Source organism: Rhinopithecus bieti, unplaced genomic scaffold, assembly GCF_001698545.2.
Source record: "Rhinopithecus bieti isolate Rb0 unplaced genomic scaffold, ASM169854v2 scaffold_4101, whole genome shotgun sequence".
Lineage (NCBI taxonomy): Eukaryota > Metazoa > Chordata > Mammalia > Primates > Cercopithecidae > Rhinopithecus > Rhinopithecus bieti.
This window is the reverse complement of record NW_016804458.1, coordinates 932,617-945,729: the sequence shown is the minus strand read 5'-3', so window position 1 is coordinate 945,729 and position 13,113 is coordinate 932,617. Positions and strand designations below refer to the sequence as shown.

The window sequence follows — 13,113 nt, the reverse complement described above, 5'->3', positions numbered from 1 at the left end:
AGAAAACCAAACACCGCATGTTCTCACTCATAGGTGGGAACTGAACAATGACATCACCTGGACTCGGGAAGGGGAACATCACACACTGGGGCCTATCATGGGGAGGGGGGAGGGGGGAGGGATTGCATTGGGAGTTATACCTGATATAAATGACGAATTGATGGGTGCTGACGAGTTGATGGGTGCAGCACACCAACATGGCACAAGTATACATATGTAACAAACTTGCACGTTATGCACATGTACCCTAGAACTTAAAGTATAATAAAAAATAAATAAATAAAAAAAGAAAAAAAAATAATAATAAAATATTACATACAACAATGAAAATGAACAAACTTTTGTATACAACATAGATGAATGTCACAAATATACGGCAGAACAAAATAAACTAGATTCCACTTATATAATAAAGTTCAAAACCAAGCAAAACTAATCTAGTGGTGACAAAATAAACTTATTTTTGTTTCAAACTAACCACTTTGAAGGAGGTGGTAATGACTCACAGGAGGGAGAAGAGGCACTTCTATGGTACTGGTAATGTTTTATTTTCTTATATTAGTGATAACAACATAGGTGTGCTTACACTGAAAATACATTGAGCTATACTTACAATTTATGTATGTTATTATATATTCTAAAAGTCTATTAAAATTAATACAAAATGCATATATCTTATGCCTCGTACAAGATGAACTGAGAGTGTATCTTCTTCAGGGATCTCATATTAGCATGTTTAACTTCTATACTATTGGCTAGCTATGATGTGTAAGATCCTAGAGAACTTGGCCCTAATAAGATTCAGATAAATTTTGTATGCAATATGGAGAAGAATGAGCCCTGCCCCTTAAGAGCAATATAAATGCAAGGGGAAAACTCTAGGCCTACACTGTCAAATATTATAGCCATAAACCACTGCAGCTAATTAAATTAATTCAAAAATTCAAGTTATCAGTTGTGACAGCCACATTTCAAGTGTTCTACAGCTACATGTGTCGGACACCACACAGATAAAACATTTTCATCAACTAAGAAAGTTCAGAGAACTCAGAGGACAATACATTCTGGATCTAGAAGGCAATATTACATTTAGAATCAGCTTCCAAATGAACCTTCCAACTTAGAAATCAAGTTTTAAAAAATAAGATTTCCACAAGAGAAGAGATCCAATTCAAACCAACACAAATCTCAACAGAAAGAAGTGATATAGCCGGGCGTGGTTGCTCACGCCTGTAATCCCAACACGTTGGGAGGCCCAGGTGGGCGGATCACCTGAGGTCGGGAGTTCGAGACCAGCCTGACCAACATAGAGAAACCCCCTCTCTACTAAAAATACAAAATCAGCTTGGTGTGGTGGCGCATGCCTGTAATCCCAGCTACTCAGGAGGCTGAGGCAGGAGAATTGCTTGAACCCGGGAGGCGGAGGTTGCGTTGAGCCGAGATCACACCATTGCATTCCAGCCTGGGCAACAAGAGCAAAACTACGTCTCAAAAAAACAAAACAAAACAAACAAACAAACAGAAGTGATATGATACAGTGGTCCTCCCTTATCTGTGGTTTTTCTTTCCAAGTTTTTAGTTAACTGTAGTCAACCATGGTCAAAAATATTAAACGAAAAATTCTAGAAATAATTCATAAGTTTTAAACTATGCACAATTCTGAATAGTGTGATGTAATTTCCCACTCTTCTACTCCATCCCATCCAAGACATGAATCATCCCTTTGTCCAGTGTATCCAGGATGTACATGCACGCCACCTGCCTATTAGTCCCTTAGTAGCCATCTCAATTATCAGGTCAACTAGCACAGTATTGCCATGCTTGTATTCAAGTAACCTTTATTTCATTTAATAATGGCTCCAAAGTATAAGAGTAGTGATACTAAGCATATTGTTATAATTATTCTGTTTAATTATTAGTTATGGTTGTTAATCTCTTACTGTGCCTAATTTATAAATTAAACTTTATCATTGGTATGTTTAGAAAAAAATAGTATATACATGATTTGGTGGCATCTTTAGTTTCAGGCATCTGCTGGGGGTCTTGGAATGTATTCCCCTTGATTAAGTTGTGACTACTATATTAGTTGTTCAAGGTTGGTGAGGAGAGTACTTCTGTAAAATTGGTCCTGAACTGCTTTATAGCAACATTCTTAACTTTGAAAGCTAAAGATCTTTGATATTACTGTATCCAATCCCAGTTAGTAGTATATTTAATTCATTTTTCTTGATTATATAAGTTGCTATAAAACAATTAATGTAATGAGAAAAACAGATTACAGACTCTGCATTTTATATTTACATATTTAAATCAATAAGCTGTTTAGACATTAACATGAAAATACATTAATGTTATTTACCATTTAGCAATTCAATGAGTGCAGGGATTATCCCAGATTTGGCTAGCAATGCAGCACAAGAGTCATCCATGGATACAGTTCCAATCATTATAACCACTTCTAAAACAAGATCATCTTCTGCAGCACCTAGTAAAGTCAAGCCATAGAAAGTTTTCACTGATATGTCCTGATCCAAATTCATTTAAGAGTATCAAAATGTAAATACACAGAAAGGATACCAAAAGCTATTAAATCAAGTCATATGAATCCTCGATATGCTATAAATTTGTCCTTTTTCCAAATTTCCATGTTTGCTGATGACAGTTTGTGATAGTGGGGGGTGAGGGGGGGCAGTAGAAAAGTGGAAATAAGCCTTTGAGGGTGCAACTGAATGACAACATAGACACAGAAAATAAAAGACTCATTTGAATGCCTCAAAGACCTTTGTGTGTGTGTATGTATATGTAGAGGGATGGTATTTGGTAATTTTAAAGAGACAGAATAAAAAAAATTACCAAAAGACCACAAGAAAGGTAGAATAGGAAACAGAAACTAATACTAAGAAAACACACTGTTAGGAAAAAGAGAGTATATATATATAAGAGGAGATCCAGTGACTACCTTTCTGGGAGAAGAGAGCTGTGAGAAGAAATGGCTTTTCCTAACATAATAATAAAATAGTCACACAAAACTGCTCTAGCAGCCTTATCCATAACAGAAAGAAATAACTTAGTGATTATGCAAAAGTGAAATACTTAGCACAAACCTGGTTTTAGTTTATCCTTGAGGTATGGAACCAACTTATATTCTTTAAGAACCAATTCCCAGTCTAAGTCTGGAATGGTCAAGTTTGCAAGAGTTCCCAAACATTCAATCACAAACTCCTCTTCTTCATCATTAGAGATCTGGGCTGCAAGGTCCCCAACATAATCCTGAAGAAAACAGAATTTTAGTATACATTTAAATTATTTTTTATTTAATCTAATAATTAACCCACAGGAATCTAACAATTTAACCCATTGAAAGAAAAAATCAATATCAAATGTGATTTTCTTGTTTTAATAATCTTGAGCTAAATTGCTAAAGAAGCCTATGGTGAACTGGTTTAAGGCAAGAAGACTGTAGTTGGGTGGAGGGCTTAGGGGTAAGGGTCACAAAACAAAAACAACATTGAAACGTAGGTTGAGATTTCTAGGTGCTAAACTAACAAAGAAGTTGATAACATAAGAGCAATTTGGATTATAAATTAATATTTGACGAGAACCCAGTAAGAGTTGCATTTCCAAATGTAGCAATTTCAACTCCCAGTCTATTTTAATAGAAAGCCAAAATGATACTTACAATAAACAGATTTTTAGTTGGTCCATCATGCTGAGAAATGTTTCTAATCATTTTCATCAGCAATGGATCCTTAAACTTCAGAGCCCTCTTCATGAGCATCTTCAGCCCATTTCCTGAAACAGAAAAGTCTCCCAATAAAATTAAGGTTAACTTAAGTTTAATGATTTTTTGTTTAGTTCTCAAAAAAAGCCACAACTATTTATATCTAGTAAAATGCACAACTCTTAAGGGTACAATTTGATGAATTTAGATGCAACCCATACCATATATCAACATATAGAGTATTTTCATTCCCTCTAGAAAGTTCACTTGTGCCCCTTCCCAGTCAATCCTGTTCCCCAAACATAATCACTTTTCCTCTTCCCTGTCTCATTTTTAAACATATATAAGTTTTGCCTGATACAGAACTTCATATAAATAGAATCATACTGTATGCGTTCTTCTGTGTCTACAATTTCTACTATAAATGTTAAAAACAAAAGTAATTTTGACTCAGAAAAATTGTACTTCTGGTAATTTATCCTAACAACATAAAAATGAAAATGTGTAAAGATTCAGAGAATGGGTAATTACTATAGCACTGTTTGTAACAGAAAAGAAGTGGCAACGAACTATATCCATAACAGTGAAGTAAACTATGGCAAAATTATTTAATAGACAATTTTGCAGTTATTAACAAATATGTTTTATAAAAGCATTTAAACACATAGAATATTATTTCATATTACTAATTTTAAAAGAATATATCATGATATACAATCACATTTTATTTAAAATATGCAGAACTATTATACTAAAATCTTACCTATGATTATCTGTGGATGGTAGGAATAAAGATTCAAATCTTTTCCTTTTGCTCATTTTGCTTTTATAACAAACACATACTACTTTTCAAATAAGGCAAAAATTATTGGGCAGATGCTGAAACATCATAATGTATGACAGGCTGTTCTACCAAGATATTATAGAAATAACCTAATACATTTGTATTTTATTGCCTCATATTGTAATAGACTGCTTTGCAAAGAAAAAGTTTCATTTTATCTAGAAAATGTTTTAAAAATCAAATTTCAGTGAAGGCCAACTCACCATGGTTTGTAAAATGTTACCGGAAGGTAAGTGTCTGCATTCATGATGTAAGAATATTCTATCTGACCTTTAAGGATTATAGCTATGAAGAAATTATGTGAAAACAGGACTTACATAATCATTATAATTCTTAATTCCTTATTATCTATTTTCCATCATATGCCAAATACCATATGCTAAAAAAGTTACCTACACTCAAAGGCACTGACCTTCACAGATAAGCTGTACATTTCTTTTGTTAGCAGCAAGATTAATGCAGAAAGAAATGAGTTCCAAGTCAATTCGTTCATCTGAGCATTCAAACAGCATCTTCATTAACTAGCAAGAAGCACAGGGCACATTTTACTCAAGAAACAAAAAACCAAACATAGAAGCAATTATTGTTATCATAATGTATTATCTTAGATTGTACACTGGACATAATATTAGTTATGGTTCAACACATAAAACTGGCAGGCCTTCACTGTTCAACAACTGGATGAATAAACAGTTAATTAACTCTTAGATGCTCAGCATTACGTATAAACTTCTAAGTACAGTGGAGAATATAAGAGAAGAATTAGATAAAACATCTGTCCTTAAATAATTAAACATTGTTTGGAAGCAGAGCATTTCAAGCAAAGAAAATAGCTTATGCAAAGGTCACAATGCAGGAAAAAACAGTACTCTTTGAAGAATTAAAAGAAAGCAAGCATTGTTGGTAAAAGGGAAACAACAGTTTTAAGAGATAAGAAGGTAAAAACCAGATCATGCAGGGTCTTGAAGTACATGTTAAAGATTTTGGCCTTCGTGCTAAGGATGATGGGAAGCTACTAAAAGCTTCTAAATAGGAAAGTGTCAGGATAAAATTGGTGTCTCAAAAAGATTTAGCCAGTGTAAAAAATAGAATAAAATTCCAAGAAAATAGGGGGAACCATGTAGGATGCTAGAGGAAAAGTCCAAGTGAGAAGATGGGTGTCTGAACTAGGTAGAGATAAAAGGATTGATTAGATATATATTTAGAAAAGAGAACCAAAATGGAAAGGAGTAACTGACTAGATGTTACAGTTAAAGCAAAGGAGGAGTCAAAGACGACTTCCAAGTTTATGCACTGAGCAATGACATACATGGTGATGCCAACATCTACCAAAAAGGAGAAACTAGGGTAGAAAAAAACTTTAAACGAAAGATGGTAATTTTGGTTTTAGATATGTTGAGTTTAAGCTGCTCATGTGGTAGTCTAATGCAGATAGATATTCAGTAGGAAGTCATAAACACAGGCCTGAGTTTAGAAGAAATGTCTGGACTGGAGGTAGAATTTTAGGAACTGGCATATATGGCTGAAAACTGAAGTTGCAGGCTAAATCCAATCACTTGGGCATGGGTATAAAATGAGAAAAGAACTTTCTGAGTGATAAGAGAAAAAGGAGGAGGGTGTGAAAACAGCAGATAAAAGGTAAGAAGGAAAAGGTAGGCTACCTATGCCATTTAGCAGTAATCTAGATTTGTCATAATGAGAGATAGCTGCTATAATAAAAGACAAATGAACAAATTTTATGCTATGTTTTAGAGAAGCTAGTCTTCTATTATTGTCATATTAGCAAATTAACTTAGTGTATAGTATGTAAAAAGAGTTTTCTCTCAGCCCAAACTGTCAACAACAAATAGAAGTTATTCCTAAAATTTATAATATAAAAACTTCTTATGTTTTATCTCAGGGCAATACCTTTTTAGAACAACATGCCTTCATGAATCCAACACAGCGAATAATAAATATTTATTTATTTTAGACCACTTTCTGTTAAATCTTATTTTGATTACTGTTAGTTCAAGATGACTTCTGCATTTCAAAAATGATATGTGGTCAATATACAAAATCAATCATATTTTATGTGTTAGCAATGAACAGCTGAAAACCAAAATTAAATTTGGTTAAATTAAATAAAAAACACAATACCACTATAATTGTTAGGTATAATTCTAAGCAAATACACTGATCTGTATGCTGAAAATTACAAAACACTGTAGCAGGTGAACAGCTGGCATGTATCATGTGCTCTCCCTGAGGGCAGATACTTAACCACAAATATTACCACTGATGGCATCTCTGGGTAAGAATCATTAATACTTAATAATGCCACAGAATAAAAAAAATTCAAGGGCAAAAGTAAAATAATCTTAATTTACTGGATATATATTTAACAGACTTCACTACCTATCTGCCCAATTAAAATTAAATTACAAATAAAATTGCCAATAAAAATTAAATTATAAATTACCAAAATGTAGGTGACAATCCTCTAATTAATTGCTATGTTTTCTAAACTGTAATTAAAACCTACTATAGATTTTTTTCAAACTGAGAATTGGTTACATTGAAGCAATGTTTCAAGCAAAGTATTTATTGCTAACAAAAATTATTTACTTCAAATCAACCTTTGTAGTATGAAAATTAGCCTTAAACACAGGGCTACAGGTTATTATTTCAGAAGGTGAATTTTCTTTAAAGTAANGTTAAAAACCTACTATAGATTTTTTTCAAACTGAGAATTGGTTACATTGAAGCAATGTTTCAAGCAAAGTATTTATTGCTAACAAAAATTATTTACTTCAAATCAACCTTTGTAGTATGAAAATTAGCCTTAAACACAGGGCTACAGGTTATTATTTCAGAAGGTGAATTTTCTTTAAAGTAATTTCCATATTAAATTCTACCTAGAAATAAACAATCAGAAACTAGATTTTTAGAAAATAATGCATGGCTCGAAAACTTACTCAACTCCCATTCCGCATATCAAGCTAAATTAGGACTAAATATAAATGGAATGCATAATGATATAGAATTAGTTTTTCATAATAAGAGAAATAAACATTTCAATTTTAATTAAAGCTTTCAAATTTAAAAGAGCAATAGCTTAGTTCAAACTCCACATGAAAGAGTATGTCTTTAATTTGATTGCTATGACGGCACTTCAAAAGTAAGTGTAATTGCTGACAACTAGAAAATATTAAAACTAGATTTGTTCTGTTTTAACTAGGTCCATTGTCATCTTTTACTAATTTATCAGAAAAGCACTAAAAGGGCTTCAGTCTGTGCGATGAAGAGGCAATAGTGTTCAATCAGACAAGTCCCATATTGAGTATCAGATACCAAAGACCCATGACTGAAATCACTGTGTCTAGACTCTCTGGCACCTGACTTCACTTATTTACCAGTGACCAGAGGCCAACCCCCACAGCTCTCTGTATTCACATATAACTCTACCACCCCCATCCCCTACCCAAACATCTTTGAATGATTATACCAGAACTTTGCATGCCTCCGGAATCTCTTCTGACTGGCTACTCCCTAACTCTCCTGTTTGAAGTGATGCTCTGGTTTCTGAACTTCAGCAGATAATGGCAGGCAAGAGCAAAGGGGGCTGTCAGAAAGGACGTTTACCAGCATTCAGCTAAAAAGAAGCATGTAGATCAAAGGGGGCCATATAGGACAACTGTGGTGGAAAACATGTGGATCACTATGAAGATTCTTGCACACTGTTCTAGGATAAAATATTAAATAACACCATGACATCACTACCTAACCATGTACTTTCATTGGCCATTCTATTACCAATAAATACTTTTATAAGCATCTGGATGGCATTTGCACCCATTTAAACAAAACATGCATCTCAGAGGTCTAAATAACAATGAACTGTTAATGTGTACTTTTAACTATTACTAGAATACAACCATTAACTCCTGGTTATCCTCAAGTATGCTTACCTGAAACAATCTACCCACTGAGACTGTTAAGATCATGTATAAAGACTTGACCTGGCCCCTAAATTTTACAGAACAGTGATACAATAGGGTAAGAAAATTAGAATACATTGGATATCTAGAGGCAATAAAGTACAAAGGAAGTAAAGCAATATAATATTGGGAGAGATTATGAGACATGTTATATATAATCACCCACTCCAGATGCTAAATATTTTCTAAAAGTAAATTCTAATCTCATTATAGGTTTATTCTATAAAACACATGTGATAGGCAGTATTTAAAATGGACTATAAATGGGTCAAAATGGTGAGAAAGATTTTACTAAGAATATCTTACTTTCATATAGTTTACAGTTTATAAACCTCCTTTAATATATGTAATTAATGAAGATGATTATACTCAATTTCTTTTTCATCATTGAAATGAATAAGAATTACTACTAAGCCACTGCTTTCCTACCTTCAAAGTCATGTTATTTGCAATACATGAGGATTTTTACCAAGCAAAAATTAATATGCATAATTACAAAAGAACAGAATATTATATTAACTCTAAGATATGCCAACCGGGGTTATGACTTTAGTAAGTAAGTTAATCAGTGGCTGATTAAACTCATGAGTGAGTTTAAAGCCTTATTGATATTATAAACATTACTTTGAGTAGCCAATACCTCTAAAGGAGTACCTTTTTAATTCCTGAAGGAAACTTGGACATTTCATTTAATTTCTGACTTGTTTTCCATCATTCTTTTACTTTGCAATTAACTTGGCACTGGGTGGCAATAAAACCACGTCAACTTTTCTCCTTAAATATGTAAAATTTGGCACTATAAAGTAAAAGTTATAAGCTGGATACCATATTTGGAACAAATATATTGTACAGTATCATTTGGTTTTCTCAAAATACCAGCTCATAGAGAAGCTTCAGGATGTTTACAACACAATTTGGTAACATAACCTTATTCCCTTAAGGGCTGAAATTTCAAAAAGAAAAAAATGGGAAAAAGAAAACATCGAAAATCATTGACCTCCTAAATTTGGAAAATGTTGTTCACAAAATACAGATTACACATGTTCTGAAAACTTCACTGCATACATGTTTGATGTTAGAAAACTGTCTGGTAAGAAAATATGCATGGATATTGTTCCTGAAAAGGTATGGGAGAATTTTCTGTATACAAAGTTTTAAATGGCAATAATAACAATATCTAAAAAGTAACCTAGACAGACTCTTATTTCTGATTCTTTCATTTAAAATAAAATTTTACATTTTATATTTGAGATTATACATTCTAGAAGAACAGGATAACTCCAGATTCAAAATTGTATAAATAAGTTTCCTATTTCTTCTTGGATTGCATTTATTTCACTTTTATTTAATGTTATTCTCTTTAAAACCTAAATCTGGATAAAAACAGTCAATCTCGGCAAGAATATTATTATTTTTTGGCTGCTTTCCAGTTCATATCCTGTGGTCAATGAAGTTCTGACTCAAAATGGAATCGGAAAAGGAACACCCTTTGAAACTGCAAAGCAGAAACCTTTAGAACATATGGAGTGAGACTGTAGTAAATCACCTGTAATCTCCCTTTGACATGGCTACTCTTTTATTGAAAACTGGTTTGACAAAGAGTTTGATTACACTTTGCACTGAGTATAGTCTGACAAGCATTATCTCTGTAAGACACCCTGCCTTGCTAGATAAGATATGCTATATATTCTTTCAGGGATGTCTATTTCCTATAAACAAGCATAATTAGTTTATCCCCTGATATAAAAGTCTAAGAAATTACCCTAGAGAGTTTATCAATTTTTTAAATACATGTAGGTTAAGTGTTAAAATTCTCGAATAGCAAATTCATTTTTAGCACTGTTTTATCCAATTTGGAATGAGTGAAAGAATAGTCAATTGGAATCAATAAAAGAAAAGTTATGGTCTGTTTTTTACTACTTGTTATTTTCAAGTAACATGCATTTAATAATTCTTTATAGATGAAGGAATTATGTAGTAGGAGTGAAGTGGAATTACTTTCATAAGGATGATTTATTCATATTCTTCTAACATGTTTTAAAAGTATGTTTATTGTATATCATACATCCTACAATTTTGTTTCAGAAAACTATTTTATAAAAAATAATGTAATATTAAAAATCAGCCCAACTAGTGTTACAATCATCATAATTCAAATTAGTGGAAGGTAGTTTAATAAAGATTAATGACACAACAGTGATCCTATGAATGCTAATTCCCTAAGAGTAAAATTGTTACTATGTACAGAATCTCTACCCTTCAAGATATTTAGGACAGATATTTATTTAGGTCTATTGAGACCTAACATAAGATACATATCTAGCCACTGAATCACAGCAAAAAAACTTTCTTGAGAGCAGTTGTATATAAATGAAAGAATTTTGATGAAACATTTTCCCATCAGAGAATGCAAAGCAATTAAATCTATTAATATTAAACATAAACAAAATTAAAGGACACGTGACAAACTTAAGCAATATTTGTAACATAAAATTAAAATAGTTATATGCATTGATCTTATTTAATAATAAAAATATTAACAAATCAATTAAAAAATTGGGAAGGCCCATTTTGATGGCTCACACTTGCAATCCCAGCACTTTGGGAGGACAAGCAGGGAGGATTACTTAAAGCCAGGAGTTCGAGACTGTCCTGGGCAAAAAAGCCAAACCCTGTCTGTACAAAAAATAAAATAAAAAAAATTTAAAAAATTAACTAGTCATGGTGGTGCACACCTGTAGTCCTAGCTACCCATGAGGCTGAGGCAGGAGGATTGCTTGAGCCTAAGTATTTTAAGGCTCCAGTGAGTTAATGACTGTACCACTGAACTTTAGCCTGGGTAACAGAGCAAGATCCTGTCTCAACAAAAAAAAAAAAAAAAAAGGAAGGAAGGAAGGAAAGACGGACGGACAGACTGGCAAGAAACATGAATAATCTGTAACAGAATATGGATAATAAACACATGAAAAAATGTTCAACCTCACCAATATTCATGGAAATGCAAACAAAAAGAAATAATGAACCACCACATATTTAGAAGAACAATAATATCCAGTGTTGTTAAAATTAAGTGTTAGCTGGAAATAAAACTTATGTTTTCTGAGAAGATATTTTGGCCAAAACAAAAACACAAGTTTTCATTATCTTCGACTTAGCTACGCTACCCTACTTTTAGGAATTTAAAAAAATTCAGAGATGTGGGGAAGCATTTACAAATATGGTATCTCACATTATTTTCATTTGCTTACATATATTTTTATGTGATAAATTGGAAAAAACCTAAACATACAATTTAACAATATTTAAATTATGGTACATCCATGTAATAGAATGTTATACAACTATTAAAAATAATTTTTGAAGAATGTTCAGTGACATGAGTATAATTATGATATACTAATAAAGCAATATGTAAATATTATATATACCATATAATCTCAATATATTATTTTTTAAGTATGTAGAGAGAAGTGTACCAAAGTGTTAAATAGTTATCTCTACATTTGGGATAATGGAAAGTTATTTTCGTTTTTATACAGTTCTGTACTTCCTCAAATTTCTATAATAAATATGTAGTATTATTAAGAACTTTTAAGAGAGAAAATCTTGACAAATCAAGAGAAAAGAGTAAAAAGATATATATTTCTTAAATGTTTTTCTTAAAACACTTAAACCACTTACCTGTGGTATACAGTCAGTGTACGCAAACATTGATTTAAAGCGGTCATCCATGCTTATGTGGTAAAGTACACACATTGCTATTTGTTTGTAGTTGTCATTGCCTAGGAATAAAACATCATGGTGATGCTGCCATAAATACATATTTTTTATATAGCACACTCAATGTACTACAAGTTAAACTACTGAATAAAATCCTTATACAAACTTAATCTGAAAAATATTTTGAGCTATTTCAAATCCAAAGTTTAGAGCAAGCATATTTATATGTGAAACATCACTAATTTCCAAGACAGAATGTCTATTTTCCAAGGTATAGTTTTGAAAAAGAAAATTAACCCTAATAATTAATTTTTTTCATGAGTCCAATACAAAAACAATTGGGTCATTAGCCTCCCCATCTTTACTGTTTTATCAAAATATGTGATTAATACAGTTCATTGACAGTGGTGATGTATTAGAAATAGTAAATAAAAGAGCATATTTCTATGAACCAGAAACTGAAAATATCATCCAAATGATGAAAGAAGTAAAGTAGTAGTTATAACAAAAAAATAAAATATGTGACCATAAAATGCTATAGGCTATAACATAACCTAAATATAGTATGAAGAACGTCTCAGAACTTCTAAGGTAAGATTATTCTGGTTTTATATGCCATGAAACTGAAAAAAAGTGAATACATATCAAGATTTGAAGAAACAAAATGGGACTTTAATATATCATTTAATCCTAACTGCTTTCAGACAGAACATATTTTAAGGACCTACTTATGATCTCAAAGTCAATGATAAAACTAGAGCCAGAAAAGCTGCTTAACTAAAATTTTATCCAAAAAACAATATCCTTTTGAAAATTCTGGGCTATGAGAAATCCTGAAGATATTCCCA

The 13,113-nt window shown here is 32.1% G+C and overlaps 1 protein-coding gene across 1 annotated transcript in view; it reads right to left on the bottom strand.

Annotated features, from left to right (window-relative positions):
• Window positions 1-13,113, bottom strand: part of KIFAP3 (kinesin associated protein 3) — a 173,831-nt gene that overhangs the window by 66,346 nt on the left and 94,372 nt on the right. Inside the window, exons 11-15 of the mRNA XM_017868408.1 lie at window positions 12,227-12,327; window positions 4,978-5,086; window positions 3,680-3,792; window positions 3,105-3,270; window positions 2,360-2,485 (exon numbers count right to left, since the gene is read on the bottom strand). Coding sequence (XP_017723897.1) covers window positions 2,360-2,485; window positions 3,105-3,270; window positions 3,680-3,792; window positions 4,978-5,086; window positions 12,227-12,327 — 615 coding nt within the window. The remainder of the gene's footprint in view (window positions 1-2,359; window positions 2,486-3,104; window positions 3,271-3,679; window positions 3,793-4,977; window positions 5,087-12,226; window positions 12,328-13,113) is intronic.